Raw genomic sequence first — 18,071 nt, 5'->3', positions numbered from 1 at the left:
AGCTTTAACTTGAGTAAACAAAGATCTGAGTAAACAAAGATGGTTGAAGATCTCCTGATGTCCCCAGGTAACCCAGAATGAATCTCTATCTGTCTGTCTAATCTCATTTATCTGATTTACACGAGTCCATCAGCTGCCAAGATCAAGCACACTATGAAGTTCATTCATAGACCCTTTGTTTCCACTAATTTGACAAAATATTCCTACTATACATAGCGGAGTCTCTCCTTATGAATGATTTAGATTATACTTTTCCACAGTGAAAGACAATATTACCTACTGACTGTCTAATAAAGCACATTTATATCTTTTAATCAACTACAGCCACAAAGAATGCACATAATAAATATATGGATTCAGAAATTTAGTATTCAGAGTAAAATAAGCCCACATATTTATAAACACTTTTTTATTCATTTTTTGCTTCATACACAGCTGATGTTAAACATCAAAGAAACACTGTTACGGCACAGAATGCATCAAATTAGAAGAGCACTTCAGAAGCTATTTTAAATTGTTCTGTTTAAATTGTTTTCCTCAACGAGGAAAGCATAAGGTCAGCTTTTTTGTTTAAATTTATAAATCTAAAAAGCTGACCATTATAAAATTTGAACCAAAGTTGAGGAAAAAAACCTTCAGAATGTGTTCCACTCATAATTAACACAAACCTTACAGTTGGAGTTAAACAGAAAAAGATGCAGTTACAGAGGGTAAGTTGGTCCTTGCAAAAGTTTTCACAGACAAAATAAAAAGCTCCTTCTCAATCTCTCACACTACTTCAGTTTTTGTAAAGATATGTTCTATATATACACACAACATGAAAGGAAAATCTTCTGTTTTAACAGATAATGTCTAAAAACACACATATGTCAAGAGGATCCCAACCTCTGCATGTTTCCCTCCTCCATATAAATGAAAGTTGAGGCTTGTAAAATAATAAAGGTTTAATAGCAGCTCTATTTCCAGCTGTTTCCTCGTCAAATGGACTCAAATCCTCACTTCCTCTGTATGCTTCCAAGAAGGTACAAACAGAGTGAAGTCCCAGGGAAAACAGCCGTAGCAAGAATTGGTCCTTGAGGTTTTAGTCTCATGCCAGAGAGTAGATGGTATTCATCGGAGAGTGGAGCTCTAGATTTCCACCAAAGTCCAAGTCCCTGACATCTCTCCTTGTTCCTGTATACTGGCCAATGAACGATCCGTCCTCATTGAACTGGATTTCTCCTCCTTCTCCATATTCAACCAGGCTGTCATCACTGTCTGATCTCTTCAGTATCGCCGCCATGGATGGCTGAGCTCTCTGGAGCCCTCTTTCCTCCTCTCTGGCAAAAAGAATAAGGGTGTCACCACAAATTGGATCTCAGAAATATGAACTATTGTTGACTAAAAAGCAGTAAAAGGTAATGTATCATACCGCCGAGGATAGGGCAAAGTTGAGACACGTGCTATCCTAAAATATGAAAACATTTAATTAAACTGTAAAAATAAAACATTGAAATTCAGAAAGTGAAAATGTAATTGTTTTTGTTCATAAAGTTACTGTAAATAATGTCAATAGTGTCAATAAGTCAACATTTAGTCTTTTCATACCTTTCAAGGGACCTTGAGTGGTTGAGTGGAAAAAACAGAGGGTTGAAGTATTGGAAGGGAAAGTTTTAGATAGAGAAAGAAAAGTAAACAAAAAAAAAACTATTTAATCAAAGGGTTACAGAAAATAAGGTCAGCTATTTGATTTGAACTGTATCTGTGCTCAGATGTGCTAAAGCATGATTAACAATCTTCTTGTTCTTAGGAATGGTTCACGTTGGAGGTTGTGTCTGGGCAGAGAACATTAGTTCAGTATAAAATCATTCAAATATTCATTTCATTGTGTATTTCCATGTGTTTTTGCATTGTTGAACGTGAAAGTGTGTCAGGCCTAAAACAGGCTGAGGCTCCATTTATTGGAGTTAATAAAACTTTACTCCAATAAATGTACCACCAGTAGCCCAGAAAGGTGAGCTTGCATTTCTAGTAAAGACCATTTTAAATCCCTTCTTAAAACTTTTTTTTATTTGTTGGCATTTAACTGAGGCCTGATACTGTAACTTTTCTGCCTCAATATTTTATTTTTATTTTATTCACTTATTATTTCCCTTATTTTTATTTTTTCTCTTTCTTTTTCCATCAACTTATGCTATTGTGTTATCATTTTTGTACAGCACTTTGGTTTTAAACCGGTTTTTAAAAGTGCTACATAAATAAATTTGACATTGCCATTGACAGTATTTTTCCTTTTCTTCCCTCCTCACTAAACTGCATAAGACAGGCCCTCAATGTCCTTGAAACATACTAAATTGTCCCTGTTATCTTTTCTGCACATGGTAAAGCTAAATCCTGTTAATGCTAAAGGTGGCTGCAGTGCTTACACAACATAGCTTTTTCTTTTGTGACGTAATTAGTCATAACAGACCACCAGCACTCATAAAAAACTGAATAATAATTAGTTTTTACTTGGCAGTTTAGTTGGGTATTACTGGATTAGTTAGAGTTTGTTGATTGAAGTATTTCAAGTGAAAGACTGACATATTTTGTTAATAAATTCTTATATTTTTGGGAGAATTTGGCTGTTTTATTCTCTGTATGTGTCCATGGCTTTCTGTTTCAGAAAATTTGTGCTGAACTTATTCCTTTGTCTATTGGCCAACCACCCCACATCTCATTAAGCAGGTATTCAATAAACAATGACTGAGACTGAAAGGAATTTTAGCTTTTATTTCCTGATAAACGGGTAATGTCTCAACTTGGGAGTTTTGATTAAAATTGCTAACTTTGTTAATAATTGCCTTTAGTTATAAATAACCAGACCAAGCCTGTTGTTGAACAACACTGTATAATATTAACTTCACAAATGTCACTCATGCAGGCCTCTGCATTAAATGATATCAAGTTGATTCTGGACGAAATGAGCCAAACTAACTTTCTATTTTGTTATTCAGATAGTGTCATGTCAAAGATTGGGATTTTTCCAAAGATTTTAGATTTGATTAATTTAGGAACTCAACAATAATTGGTTGCAATGTGCCAATCTACAAAAACAAACAAACAAACAAAAAAAAAATCTGTTTTCATTTATATATTTAAAACTCATCCTTGAACATGTTCAGTTAGGATGGACATTATTGATACAACAATGTCACAGAGCATTTTCAATTTGCAAAAGGAAAATACACAGTTACAGAGCAAATCCATGCAAACAATGTTACCAGAATATAATCTGAACTGATAGATGTGTGTTACAGTGTGACATTATTCCTCATTACCAACTAAAAACAATAATACAGCTGTTTATCTGTTAGTTTTGAATGTTTACCTGTAATCAAATGTTCCCTCCTGATCTTTATCATCCACCAGTTCCAATGAAATGTCTTTTTTGTTGCGCACTAATTCATAGAAAAAGTTTAATTTAAACAGTTGGCTAGGAAAACAGAAGCAAACAGCAATTGTTCTGTAAAATATCTACAATAATTTTGCTCATTAATTGAATATAGATTTATGTAAATACTGTGATGCAGCACATTATGCTGGTTTAGAGTATGTTTTTCCAATATGCACCTCTGCATACTGGAATATTTCACAGGATTTTGCCTCATTTGTACCTGGATATTTTCCTCCTCGGCTCCTCTTGATGAAACACACTATGAGGAGGATGAGCACGATGAGAGCCACAGCACACATGATGCCAATAAACCACCCCTGAGTGGAAATGTCCACCTGGTCCTGAGCATATACTGGGACAAACAATCACACATGAAGAAAGTCAGCATTTCCCAGCACTCCAAAGCTGTTGTGTCAAAAACCTAGAGCAATAGTAAATTACTCTCTGTGGTGTAGTGGGGAGACTCCTCCGTATGCCATTCTCCCAGCCCGATCCGAGTGTGTGCAGCCACAGAAAATCTGTAGCGAGTGTAGCGGTCGTATCGCCGAATAGAGAAGCTTGTCACATTTGGTGGAAACTCCTCCACTTTCAGCTCTTCTCCTCTGCTTGCATTCACTGTGGAGAGGTAGGATGCTTTACAAAACCTGGACAACTCTTGATGTTGATACTGGAACATTAAACGTTTAAGTATCTCACTTTCCCACTGAGTAGTTACAAAAGTATAACTATCAGTAGTATTTGGATTTCTATGTGCAGAAACTGCAATTGTTATAAGGGGAAGTGATCCATAACCAGCTTTTCTGGAATTACTGAGTAATTGATTTTTACGTATTTCTAAGTGCGCTTGGCATCGTTTGTTAGAGTCTTTTGGCATACCTGTCTGGTATTTCAGGCTGTAACCAGTGATAACACCATTAGGCTCTTCTGGTAGGTCCCAGTCAACATAAATGCTGTCCAGATGTCGCTGTTGGATCCTGAAGGATTTTGGAGCAGATGGTACTGTAAAACAAGCCCAGGATTGTAAGCAACAGTTTGATGGAAAGTCTGTAAAAATAGCAGTAGATTACTTGCAGATGGTTTATTTTATAATAATTATTATTATTTTTTATACCTCCTTCCGGTGTGGAGAAGTGGATGTGATTACTTGGCGGTCCTTCATACCGGCTGTTTGTCACTACTATGTACATCTTGTAATTGCTATAAGGAATGAGGTCAGTGACAACGCCTGAAGGTTCTGGATCGCTGTTTGGAAACACTTTCGACCTCATGCCTCTGTTGACCCTGTGCCACCTCAGCTGGCTGCTGTCTCTCCAGTAGTAGACCTTAAAATTCAGAAGAAACACTTTTCAGTCTGCCTCACACAATCCTAATTTCCTAAAATTTCATATATTCCATGTATTTTCATATTGTGAAGCATAAATTAACGGTGTGGCAACCTTTTTTATATTAATATCGCAATGACCTATTTCAATGTACAGCAAGGATTCCATAGCTATAATTATGTTTTATCTTTTGTAACAGTTATAACAGACCCACCTTGTATTCCTTGAGCTCTCCCATAATAGATTCACGTGTCACTGGGTCCCAATGTAATGTAACCTGAGTGCTCTCGATGTCAGACACTCTCAAGTTCAGGGGGGCCGCTATCGGACCTGGGAGAAAAATAGAAATGGAATGCCAGCTTATCTTTACTGTTGATAAGAGGAAGTCTTTCAGAGTAGTTTTTTAGGTGAGAAAAAAAAAAATGAAGACAAAAAGAGGTATTGTCTTCTGAGAGAATGTTGATTGCATGTGTCATGTTTGTCTTCATAAAGTGGGAGAGACAGTGGGGATATTTTGGAAATTTACCACAAACTATTTTGGTGATTTGTTAATTATTTATGGAGTGCATGTTTTCGAACGTTTCACTGAGGTTTAAATGATAAAGCAGCAAATAGACAAACTGTACCGTAAGTACAAACAGTACTTACGGTCTTCACCAGAGTAACCAGTGACCACGGGCGACTCAGGTCCAAGCCCAAAGTCATTGACTGCCTGGACTTTGATCTCGTAGGGGGTGAATGTGTCTGCGTCATATATGTAATACTTCAGCCACTTTGTAGTTGCATTTTTCCACTCCTCTCTGGAATCTCTTCTTCTCCACCAAACCAGATACTTCAAGTGTGGTCCATTCCACTCTCGCCATGTCAGAGGCTGCAAACAAAAGAATTGTCAATGATTTATATTGTGGTGTTTTGTGTTAAGGAAGATTTATGTGGTAAACTCCCATAGGAAAATACAGATTTATGTCAGTCCTAGTTACCTCCCAGCTGATTTCCATGTTATTTCTCCATGTACCCACCCCTTTCAGATTCTTTGGAATGACATCGGGAGCTGTACAAGCAAACAAAATTATTGATTTAAAACCACATGTTCTAAGCTTGGATTTTTCCGAGCTGAAAGAGACAAGCAGACATGATTTTATCAAAAGTTATAAATCTAACTCATTTTTTCTTTTTGATCAGGAGGTTGTTCAGAATAGCAACTCTCTGGAAAGTCTGCTCATTAGCTGTTAACCTTAAATGAGTCCTAAGACACAGGAGGTCGACTCACAGCCTCGGGCGTCCTTCTACATTGCACTCTAAACTGCTTCAATCCTGAGGAGCAGCTTACTCAAAGTGTAACACAGATTTCTCCACTAGGAATATATTTACATGGCACATTGATTTCCACAAACTTACCGAGGACAAACGGGAAAACCTAACGGGTCGTAATTAAAACTAGTTTATTCAGTATACTAATGATATGACTCCTCTTTGCCTGCTACTACTTTCTCAGTATTAAACCCTTCTAAATAATAACTAAGTTTTACACTTGTATGCATGATCCCTCTTTACTTACTGAATTAGAAGAAAGAGGGAGAACATTATAGTTGAGGTTAAGAAAATTTGAAACAAAATTCTATTTTTCTTCTTATTATTATAACTGTATTAACAATAGAAAACTAAATGAACTGATGGAAGTTGCATACAAATGGTTTCATGGGAATTTCACTTACACAGGCTACTTTGTTTGGATCTGAATCACAAAGAAAACTGATAGAATAAAAGTTCCAGTCCTGCTAAGCAAACTCCAGAGATTACATATTGCATTATTTTGTCAAAAGTGATTTCTTAATCTGGGATTGTTCCCCATTTAATAAACATAAAAAATAAATTTTCTATTATTTACATGTTAGATTATGCTACTGCATGAGAAAAAGATCATTTATGACTTTAAAAATGTCAGTGTGAACTTCTCTCTATGTCCTTAAATTGTATATAAAAACAATCAATCATATTTCTTGTGTTTATAAGCTAATAATTGCAAATATCACACAGTGTCACTCAGCAGGACACCCACGTGCGCCGCTGGTCTGGAAGCGCTTAGATGGCCGACTGGGACGACTCGATCCAATTTCATTGTTAGCAATAACCCTGAACTCATAGTAGGTGAAAGGTGACAGATGCAGCATGACAGAGTTGAGACTTCCTGGGTATGTTGATAGGTTTTTCCACTTTCCTGGTATCCAGTCATCATCATCATATTGCACTAAATACTCTGTCAGAAATAAAAAAAATAGCGCTTAATATTATCATGAAGAACACACATACAAAACATTTCAAAACCAAAACATGTATTCCTGTGAGTTTATTTAGTTTAATGATTTTACCAGTAATGGGGCTGTGGTTGCTGTCTCCAGGAACCCAACTGAGTCGCACACTGCGCTCATATGGATCTGACAGTTCCAAGTCAGTCGGAGGACTTGGTCGGTCTACAACAAACAAACAAAAAACAAAACATAAAAACAGTTTTAAGACAAACAGGCAACTCATCTGCTAAAACAGATTTTTCTTCCTCTGGGTCCTACCCATCACCATTAGGTGTGCTGATGCAGACTTCTGTTCCAGGTCATTTTGGATGACACATGTGTAATTCCCTTCATCACCTCTATTTACATTAGTAATGACCAGATTTGATCCATCCATAGAGACTCTACCAAAGTAAAAAAAAAAAACCTCAAATGATCACACTGAAATAAAAAGCTTACATTCTGTTGTGAGACATGAATTAAACTTGAGGAAAAGTCACAGACCTCCAACTGAGAGCAGCTTGCTTTTTGTTTTTCATCCATGCTGTTGTGATTGATGCAGCGGTGTCTGGTTTTACGCCACACTCCAGGCGCACATCACTTCCACGCAGGACTTTCATACTCTGTGGTTTGGTCACAATTATTATGGGCTCTAAAAATTATAACAAACAATGCTATTGTCAGACCGTTAGTAGAGCCTCCTGGTGACAAACGTTTTCTGTGTCATCTTTACCTTTGACCTCTACTCGGACTTGATTCTCATCTCTCCCTGCAATGTTGCTGATCACACACAGATAGGTACCCTGGTCTTCTATCTGGATGCGTTTGATCTCCAGGGTCCCGTTCCTATGGATCCTGAAACGATTTCCCTCAAGATTTCCTTGTCCGTATCTGGACCTGTGTCAGACAAACCATAAACCTACAGACACTGAAAGGTTGCTCCCTAATGTCACCCAAGACTTAGAAAATGTACGCTGTGGCCTTACCATCGCAGTTCAGGAACGGGAGAGCCAAAGAAGCGACAGTCTAAAAAGGCACGATGTCCCTCTATCGTCTTTATGAGCTCATTCCTGGGCCCAATAATACGAGGCGTTGCATCTGAGGGACAAAACACAAGATCATGTCAGTAAATTTAGTCACTAAAAGTACAGAAGTGACTCGGATAAAAGCCCCATTCAGATGATTGTGGGGAGAGTCACAAAGCAGATACTGCAGCTGGATTAAGTACTTTTAGATCCACAACCTGCAGACTTGTCGGTAACAACTGTTCTTTCATAATTGTTTTTCTGTTTTTTTAAAAGGAGATTAAATATCTGCATATATTTTCACATTTTCTTAGCTTAAACAAGGCAAAGATAACTTTTCGCCCTCAAGGTTGTTCTAACAATTAATCTTTAACAACTATTCTGGCTGGGAACTTCCAGTCTGAGAACTTCCAGTTGAGTCACAAACCAAACATTTTTAATGTTGCAGTTTTTTTCCTCAAATCTAAGATTCTATTTTTAGTAAATAAACGAAGCTAAAAAATACTCAGATTGACATTGACAAAATAGATGTTTATCTCTTTAAACAGTATGTAACTACATAAAGTTGTTGATTGGTGTTGACTCTATTTATAGGTAAAAAGTATCTAGAGTTGGTCAAATGAACTAACCAACCTTCAGGCTAAATGTTCACAGGACACAAATGTTTAAAAAAGTTACATTTTTAAAGCACACCTTTTGACTCAATAGTGAAAACAGCTGACTGACCAAAAATAGCCTTTAAGTTTTTAAGTAATATACACAAGATGTTGTAGAGTCCAATGTTATCTGACTATCAACATAGAAGAGCGTTAGGAAAACATCTAATGGATATTTATATTTCAATGTCTTTTGGATTGTTCATGATTGTTTGTAAAAATGATCCACAATTTATAGCTTAGTGCTAACTGAAAAATAACTGAGTATCCTCTAAGTAACAAAACTTACGTAGCACATTGACAAATGCATTGGCCAGTAGGTACCCATGCTCATTGGAGGCATTGCACTGATAGACAGCAGTGTTTTCTGTGGACACACTGCGAAAGGTTATCGTTTCTCCAGACACCTGCCTGTTAGACTGTGGTGTAGACGCTGAAAGACAAATTACATGTGGATGAAGAAAAGAGTGGGCAAGAATTAACATTTAGATTCATTTTTAAAAGTTCATTCTGTGCTCCCCACCATTTGACAAACCTAATAAAGAGTAATTAAAAAACCTAATTAAAATGTATATTTTGTTGCATTAAAAAATGTAAAAAAATCTTCAAAAATCCAAGGTGCTCTCTTTAGTTCCTGCCAAAGATGTTTTCTACAAAATGTAATCATGAGATGATCATGGGAGAAGGTTGACTTGGATCTGGTGACCTTTTCATATATTTTAGATGATCATCCTGCTAAAAGAAAAAACATCTGGTATTCCGAAAGAGGCCAACAGTATCACACATGCTTCAGCATAACTGACCTCATCTGTACAAATCATGACATTCTGGCTAAAAACCTGGAAACATTTAACAAATTGTTTACTTAAAGTCATAATAGTAGAACAACAGGCTAGTTCCCTCTGAAGCAACTAGTTTTCTTCTACTTTGGATTGAGTAATTATGTTAATCTGCTGAACTCAAGATACTGCTTTTTACTGCAGTTCTTTAAATGTGAACCTTACATATTTAATTGCCTCTCTTATCCTCTTCACAGTGAGTGGTAGCAAGCTAAACCTGAGTTCTAGCAGAGACATTTTTGTCACTTACCTGGTAAGGTAATATAATCAGTTTCTCTGATTTTACTTTTTATAGGTATATGTTTGAGTAAAATGAACATTGTTCTTTGTATTCTATAAACTACTGACAACATGTCTTTGAAATTCCAAGCAAAAATGTATTATTTATTTTCAGAAAATGAGAAATGGTCAAAAACACAAAAAAGATGCCTCATATAATGCAAAGAAAACAAGTTCATATTCATTTAGAAACAACAGTACTAATGTTTTAACTCAGGAAGAATTCAGAAATCAATATTTGGTGGAATAACCAGGAGGTTTTCAATGGGGTTGAAAACCTCCTGGTTCCTCCACATACAGCACATACAGCACAAACCTCCACATACAGCACATACCAGAGCTGTATGTGTGTCTAGACAAGTTTAGGTAACTATTTTCTTGCTGCCCTTTTCCTATCTGGTATGTCTTTCGTTCATCTCTTCTTGTCTTTTCCATTTGTAAGAATAGCTAAGAGAAATGGGACTTTGTGCTACATCATATTAATACTCTAGGGTAACAGTAAGAAATAAATTCCTCATTAAAAGTTCCTAGACAAAGTTGGATTGCTCTAAAGCATATATTTTTTTGAGATTGCTGATTACTACACTAGATAATGAATGTATCTTAAAACTACTTTACAAATCTCTACCAGGTTGACAATAGATTTGGAGGATGCTAAACACATCCTAAAACAAAAACTTACTCTCAATTGGTTCCCCGTTTATGGACCAGCTTATTGTCGGTCGAGGAGCCCCATCAGAGCGGCACACCAGCTGTCCGTTTTCCTCAGGAGCCAAGATCAAATTTGTAGGCCTTTCCAACCAGAATGGAGCCGCTGTTCAACACAGAGCACATTAGCTTGGGCAAAAATGTGCTCCAAATAAAAACAGTTTGTTTTTGAAAGTCTCACCTCTGACCCTGACTGTTATTGTGTGCTCAATATACCCGATCCTGTTGGTAGCTGCACACATGTACTCTCCAGCATCTTCAAAAGACGCCTTTGGAATTTGAATCATTTTGTTGAAGTTTTTCACTTTCATACGTGATGTCACTGGCAGGTCCTCGCCGTCCTTAGTCCAGGTGATGCGAGGAGTCGGCCTTAATGATGGATAAAAAAAATACTATTTTGTAACAGCAAAGAGGAGAAGATTTGCATAAAACATTTTCTACGTTTGTTTTTCTGAAATTCAACAAAAGTTACAAAGTTCTTGAGTTTGTGAACTTGAGCTTACATCCCTCCAGCTATGCACTCGAGAAGCAGCTCTTCCCCTTGAAGCACAAGAATGGAGCTGGATGAGCCTTTGGGAGACAGCCAGGTGGGGGCGGCCTCGGCCACTGTTCGAGCTGCCGTGGAAACCATTCAGAAGACATCAGCCGCACACACATACACACAGTAAAGGTCCAATCTTTTCATTAAGCAGCACAAACAAGAGAGCAATGCTCGTGTTTTTAGGATGCAAGCTAACATTCAATTAGACCAACCGATAACATTGTGTGTTATAATGAGCAGAACAGGAATTCAACGGCAAAAGTCACATCTGCACACCAGCTTGCAGAGATTCCCATGAGAATTTAAAACGAGTGTTAAGTGACTCACTTGTAAGCACCTTCACAACCACAGGCATCTTTTGCTGAATCATATTCTTATAAGGAAATCGAGCGCTACAGCAGTAATCAGTTGTGGAGTCATTAACCAGCACATTAGAGAAATACAAATCTCCATTGACCCCCATGGAAACTCTGCGATCCTGCCGCACAGCCTGCATGGTGGGAAAAGCTGTCTGAACAGGCCAGTTGAAAGGTCTTGCATACGAACCTAAACAAAATAATTAGAAATCCATTATATAAAATATTGTTCTGAAATAAAATTCTAATCATACGTATCAGCACTAATGCCCAGAGAACATATGTGAACGTATGCATTTTTAGGCATTTATTAAGAGTGAACAATAAGTGTGGTTAGCACTGTTGGAGTATATTTAGACCCAAAGTTTACTACTGTGTGTTGGACACTTACAGCTGGACATCCAGTAGGTTTCAGGTTTAGGGGGGCCTGGTGGAGCGTCGCAGGGCAGGACCAGAGGAAGGCCAGCGCTGATTATAACAGGCTCCAGAATCTCCCGTGGCCACACAGGAGGTCCTGCACAATCACAAAGGAATGCATATCTCATCTGAGCAGCAGACTCACCAAACCCTTTTGCCTCCATGTAAGCAAACAATTTAAAAGTATATTACACTGTTATACACCACACAGGTGAGAATACAGATTCACATGTTCGATTCATTATTTATGAACACAAACAGCAGCAGAGTTCTCACTGGTCACTGACATTTCCTTTAACTAGATAGCACAGTTCTTCTTTAGTTTTGTATTTTGACTTACTGTACAGCCGTAGTCTGATCTTGTGTGTGTATGCGGACCCATACAGATTGGAGGCAATGCACTGATACTCTGCTTCGTACTGTTCAGGATTGTGTTTGGCATAGATGTCTAGAGTCCCTGAGCGCCTGCGCATTGACACCTGGGAGTCACGGGCCACATTGAAGTACTTCCCGTTACGCCTCCATGAGAAACTTCATATTTAAGGAGAAGACAGGGGGAAAAAAATCAGTGAAGTGACTGCTGATGAGGCTGTTATCTGCTCTTTAGCTGGAAATCTCACATAGGATGAGGGTTGCCTTTGGCTTCACACTCCATGACCATTGTTTCTTTGGGATCCACAATGTGCTCCTGTAACGACTGCTTTATGATGGTTGGAGGTTGTCTGGCTGAAAGGATGAGAGATAAATCAGGCATTTCTACAAAAATATACAATGCCTAACAGAAGTATTTAAACCTTTGTCTCACTTTTTCACATAAAAATCACAAACGTCAGTGTGTTTCATCTGAATATTATGTGATAAACAAACAAAGAGAAGTGCATGCATATTGTTCAGGATTGTGGAAGAACAGGTAATTCCCTAATTTTTAAACATTTTTAAGAAATTAATCTGAAAAGTGGGGTATGTATTGGTTATAAGCCTTCTTTATTCTGATATCACTAGCTAAGTTCCAGTGCAAATAATTGTCTTCTGAAATTGCCTAATTAGCAGACAGAGTCTCTTAAGTATTGACTTCACAACTGTGCATCTCTTTGCATTGATCTGTCACATAAAATCCCAATGTAATACATTCAATTTTGTGGCTCTTGTGTGAAAAAGAGTCATGAACACCTGAAAAATGTGCAAACACATTTACAGCCAGCAAACAAGACAAAAAGAAAAGAAAAAACACACAACTGAGTTTACTGACTCACTTTCAAGAGGCACCTCCAAAGCCCAAACACTCTGCCACAGAAACAGCAGCAGCCCTGGTCCAACCAGTGTCCTCATCCTTACAGTTCATTTAGTCCAGTAAGAGTTTAAGGCCTCCAGTTCAAATGTTCTCAATCTGATTAAAGAAAAAACATGTGAATTAATCATTCTGTTAAAAAAGAATCTAACAACGCTTTTACAGATGAATAATCTCCAGATCATCCACAGAAATATTCAGACACTTTAAATTGTATGAGGTAGCAAATAGATGAGAACAGAATTTTTTTTTTTACAAGGACACTAAGAATAAAACATTTCACTTATTTTATAAAGTAGTAACATTGCTACCATCAAAATTATATTTAAATATTCCTTTTGGGGAGTTTTAGTCATGAGTGTTGTGAAAGTTTTGCCGTTGCTGTTAATTCTGTATCTATAACTGTTAATTCATAGGACAGAAAATGGAAATATAATTATTTAATTATCTTGGATTTCAGTAAATTGCTCCAGTAACAATTTCAGTTAAGGTAAAATGATGTACATAAGAAATAAATAAATGTTTAAATAAATAAATTATAAAGCACTGCAAAAAACTAGCTGACAATATAACAAACAAAAACAGATAATGACAAATGTAAAATTACAAGAAATTTCCAGTTTTCTCTTGACAGAGTCAGTGAAGGTCAGTTAGATATTTCCCCACTGAATAGGTTGTTGAATATATGGTGGATGTAAAGTAAAACCTAACAAACACGTGTCATAATTATATCAAGGAACCTTATTCAAATATTGTTCTGGCTGAACAGATATAATAAAGAATTTAATGTCTTGGCCTTTACTTGACATTAAATGTTAGACTGCAGTCTGATTCAGAGGTGCCTGAAATGCCTGAAAAAAATCTGAAAATAATATCTTCCATTGAAAGGATTTAATTAGAAGTCTCTTCAAATGCATTTTTCTATAAATATGTAATGAATTCTACATCGTCTTAGTTTGTCAAGAACAAAAGTTATGCAAACCTACCTTACTCCTGTAAACTTAAATTACTGATCTCTCCTCCCCATCACTATGGCCTTCTCCACGCATAAATAATTCAATTACTTTTTCCCAGGAAATTATTCTTCTTTTGCACTACAGCAATTAATGCCCGAGTCCTTCAAATATCAGGTCAAGAACCCTGGAACGAGCAGAAACACATCAGTAATTGAGTTTCTGTCCGTCACTGCCACTTACACTCTTCCCACCCATCTCATGAATAATGAATGACTCCATTCAACTCCTACACTTCACCCACTCTACCGTTCAGGTCAAGCTCTCGAAAGTTCCTAACATCTTCATTAAGTACAGACACAGTTTTATATAAACTTTCAGCAAATAAATGTGCAAATGCAGCCTAGGAATTTCTACTTTTCTTCTGAATGTTTACTTTTTTCAAACAGAAACAGAACTTTAGGCAAAATGAAAGCACAAAGCAACCTCGGCTCGGCACTGTTTGCATTCTTGGTGGTTCTGACAACGTCAAAATGTGGGCTAAAGCAATGCGCTGCACATTATGAATGAATTGTTTGTTTCTGTCACATGAATTTTACATTGCCAAGTCACATGATGTCCTGAGGGCAGCAAAGTTTTTCCAAAGTTATAAAATTTACTTCAGATTTATATTTGAGTTGTTTGGACACTATTACAACCAGTGATTTGTCTTTAGAAATAATTTCCAAAGGTATTTAAATATGGAAGTTAAAAAAGGGGGTTGCTAACCTTTGTTTGGTATGTTTTATTTTCTAGAAAGAATGGTAGATTGTCCACAGTATCCTGACCTGTGTGGGGTACCAGAAATAACAGAATGGTTCAAAGACCAAGAGTTACTGGCCTGAACAAAAGCAAGGCAGAGAATGAGAGTATAATCAGAATCAACAATAATTAAATAATTACAAGGACAGATATATTTATGACTCTGCAGTTGGTGTTATCTGTGGCCTAATCCACATAAGTATCCAAAACACAACACCAGCCACCTCACATTGAACAGAAAAGCAGAAAGAGCTGTGATGAGCTGCTTGGCTCTCAGAATGAGCTTTTCTGCCCATACATTGGACTGTGGCAGGCCTGTAAGTGAGCAGCGATCAGTGCCATGCACCAGATTGCACAGTGAAGAGGCGCAGGGGCGCGTGGGACCGGCTCAGTGACGACAATAAAGGTCTCTATGCCCGTGGGTCTCCTCTGGCACGAGTGCCCAGGGCTCCTGTGAGAGCAGATGGCATGTGTGAGGGGGTGTTAAACCAAACAGGCTCCCCGTTCAGCCTCAAAGCCGCTATCACTGACACTTTGACGTCACTGCATCAAGACGAGCGCATGAAGATGGAGAAAAAAAACACTGCTGAGCAAGACGCTGCAAAATTACATCATCACTAATGTGCATTAAGGACATGACGGTCTCACAATCAGCAGAGGCAAAAACCTATCTTAAAGCTATTTTTAAAAAAGAACAAAATATCCATATTTGTTATAATTTGACTATTAGTAGCTAACATTTGATGAACTCTTCTTTATTTCATGGCTTTTTTGGGCTTCTGGTTTAGTATTTTACGTAATTGGTTTGAGGTAACGGAAAATTGCATCATGTTGATTTTGATGACCCTTTTTTTCCAAATGTCAGTTGGACAGATGGCCTCATATGTTAATCTTAAAAGTTTATGGACTACTCATTAAATGCAAGATGCCAAGGTCCTATGATTGCAAAAAAAAAAAAAAGTCCAAATCATCTCCCTCCCAAGCCTGACATAATGGAACATGATTCAATTATCATCTGGATTACAACTTTCCATTGGTCCTCTATATTTTGCAACTGTAATAAAATGAATTTTTTTGCCTGTTTCTTATGTTGTCATTATGTAACACACTTTGAACTTCCTCTTATGCTGGTCTTATGTCTTAGGAAAGCTGATTTCCCCACCCCCCATGATTGTCAGGAAAGTGGTATAATGAAATATATTTTTATTGTGCTTCTTGAAATAACTTTCTTCACTTTTACTTAATATCTCCAGATTATTTGGATGATTAATAGAAATGTAAAACAGAAACACTTAACTATCCCCCTTGCTGTCTTGAGGTACTTCATATCAAAAGGATTTAGAGCATTGTTTTAAAAACAGCATAAAGGGAGTAAAAATATACTCCCCTTGTTTTTTCCTAATATAATTAATATGCCATTTTATCAAATACTGAATACAAACTTAATAGAAGTACATCATTTAAACCTAGCAAAAATATTAAACTTGGTTTGGGTTACATTTATTCAGTTCATTAACACTTCAGTAGTTTTTAAGTACCTTAAAAGTAAAAATATTACAGAATTTTCTTTTTATGAGGTATTTGTTTTCTAAGATTGTAAAAGACTTGTATTTTTCATCAAAGCCTTGCAAGCACATTATTTGTAGTTACAGTGCCGAGTTCACAATCATAAAAAAATCTGCCGATGTCCAGCCCCATTTCTCAGATCAGAGTGTGACATCATTTTAATGGAGTCCTTAATGGCTGCTGAGAGAGGCATTATTATTATAGTACACACCATGCAACTTTATATTGTCATATGTTTCAATACTCTACATCTTGTATGGAGAAATACAAATAATTTGCTAAACAAATTGCAGTTAGTCAATATTGGGAGGTCATACCTTAATTTTGTTTGGTCTCTGTTTACGCTTTCTGCATTGAAGCACGATGTCTACTTCTTCTTATCTTCACGCACTGTCATCTTGCAGAATCTCCAAACTGAGTTTCATCACTCCTTCTTTTTACTCCATCTTCTCAAAGCAGGTGACAAGCAGAGAGAAAACAGAAGCTACTATAAACTGTTTGGAAAGCTGCTACTGGCCCCGGTCACGCCTGGCAAACATGGCCTGAGAGGCTGTGATAATAAATCCATTGTGAAATCCACACATGAATATTACGTCATCTTCATTGTGTTGGCAACATCAAGCTAAACAGAGCTGCTATGTCATGTACTAGATGGTAATTTAGGCTTTTTTAAATTTAGCAGTCATCCCATGCAGTGTTTATCGGAATCATCTAAAGTTCTCCTTAAAGTTGACCAGATTTGCATTTCTCTTATGTGTACGTTCTGTGAGTTTGCTGGGCTGTTATGGACCTTGTAGCTTCACCCTGGCTGTCACGAGCACACTCTCCCCCACAAAGCGTTTCTGTTTGAAACAAAGTCAGATTGTTGTGGACAGGGGGAGCACAGCTTCCAGACACATGTGGTTGATTTAACCCTTCATATTCATGGGTCAGTAAAACCCTTGCAGTTTTGGACACACACAGTATGCAGAAGCTAATGAGGAATTGCAGGTTATCCATTGTTATTCATTATCTAATAAAATAATTCTTACATGAATTTGTTACATAAGTTATTGAACGAAGTTTACAGATAAACACAACATAAGAAAGATACAAGAACCATATTACGAAGCCGGATATCGGTCCCTGCCTTCACCTCAGAGTCCCTCCTTGAAGATGGGGAGGCGACAGGCAGGAGTATTCTGGGTACTTTTTTGAGCCGTGTCATCTGGAAAGAGAAGATGGACTGCTACAGATCGAGGGTCACGGTTCCCTCAAGCTGAATGACGATGATTGTACAAATAAAGACACGGGGGTTTTAAATCAATATTTTTGTGAAATAAATGAAAATCACTTCTAAATTGATCATTGATATGAATTTATATATATAAAATATGTTAACAAAGACAGCTCTAAAATAATTCTGAACATATTACAGTGTAAACTGGACTATCGTAAATGTAGTTCACATTACATAAAATGAACTGTTAAATGAAATCCTTTCTGATGAGAGTTGCTTATTTTGTCTTATGTCATCTTATTGTAATATTGTTTAGCACATTTGTTTGAAACCAATAAAGAAAACACATAAAGAGAGCAAACAAATGCAATAACACAAGAGAAGGTGCTACCTTATTT

The 18,071-nt window shown here is 37.0% G+C and overlaps 1 protein-coding gene across 4 annotated transcripts; it reads right to left on the bottom strand.

Moving 5' to 3' along the window:
• Positions 1–392: 392 nt before the first annotated feature.
• Positions 393–17,222, bottom strand: LOC102237689 (neurofascin-like). 4 transcript variants are annotated; one of them, XM_014469762.2, is made up of 28 exons: positions 16,772–17,216; positions 14,121–14,274; positions 13,100–13,233; positions 12,467–12,572; positions 12,187–12,377; positions 11,821–11,943; positions 11,401–11,619; positions 11,036–11,147; positions 10,714–10,901; positions 10,507–10,638; positions 8,996–9,139; positions 8,012–8,123; positions 7,759–7,922; positions 7,530–7,677; positions 7,305–7,429; positions 7,107–7,208; positions 6,797–6,994; positions 5,718–5,788; positions 5,386–5,608; positions 4,952–5,067; positions 4,527–4,737; positions 4,292–4,414; positions 3,857–4,030; positions 3,636–3,767; positions 3,350–3,419; positions 1,588–1,599; positions 1,412–1,447; positions 393–1,319 (listed from the first exon to the last, which is right to left on the bottom strand). In XM_014469762.2, the coding sequence occupies exons 3-28, from the start codon at positions 13,173–13,175 to the stop codon at positions 1,088–1,090; spliced, it is 3,540 nt and encodes a 1,179-aa protein (XP_014325248.1). In that variant the 5' UTR covers positions 13,176–13,233; positions 14,121–14,274; positions 16,772–17,216; the 3' UTR covers positions 393–1,087. The 4 variants fall into 4 exon arrangements, with proteins under 4 accessions (XP_014325248.1, XP_023194944.1, XP_023194936.1 ...); XM_023339176.1 differs by lacking the exon at positions 1,588–1,599 and having other exon boundaries at positions 16,772–17,217; XM_023339168.1 differs by lacking the exon at positions 14,121–14,274.
• Between the last annotated feature and the right edge of the window lie 849 nt (positions 17,223–18,071).

This window comes from Xiphophorus maculatus, chromosome 1 (assembly GCF_002775205.1).
Source record: "Xiphophorus maculatus strain JP 163 A chromosome 1, X_maculatus-5.0-male, whole genome shotgun sequence".
Classification (NCBI taxonomy): Eukaryota; Metazoa; Chordata; class Actinopteri; order Cyprinodontiformes; family Poeciliidae; genus Xiphophorus; species Xiphophorus maculatus.
The sequence above is the reverse complement of the archived record's forward strand: the minus strand, read 5'-3'. Positions and strand labels throughout refer to the sequence as shown.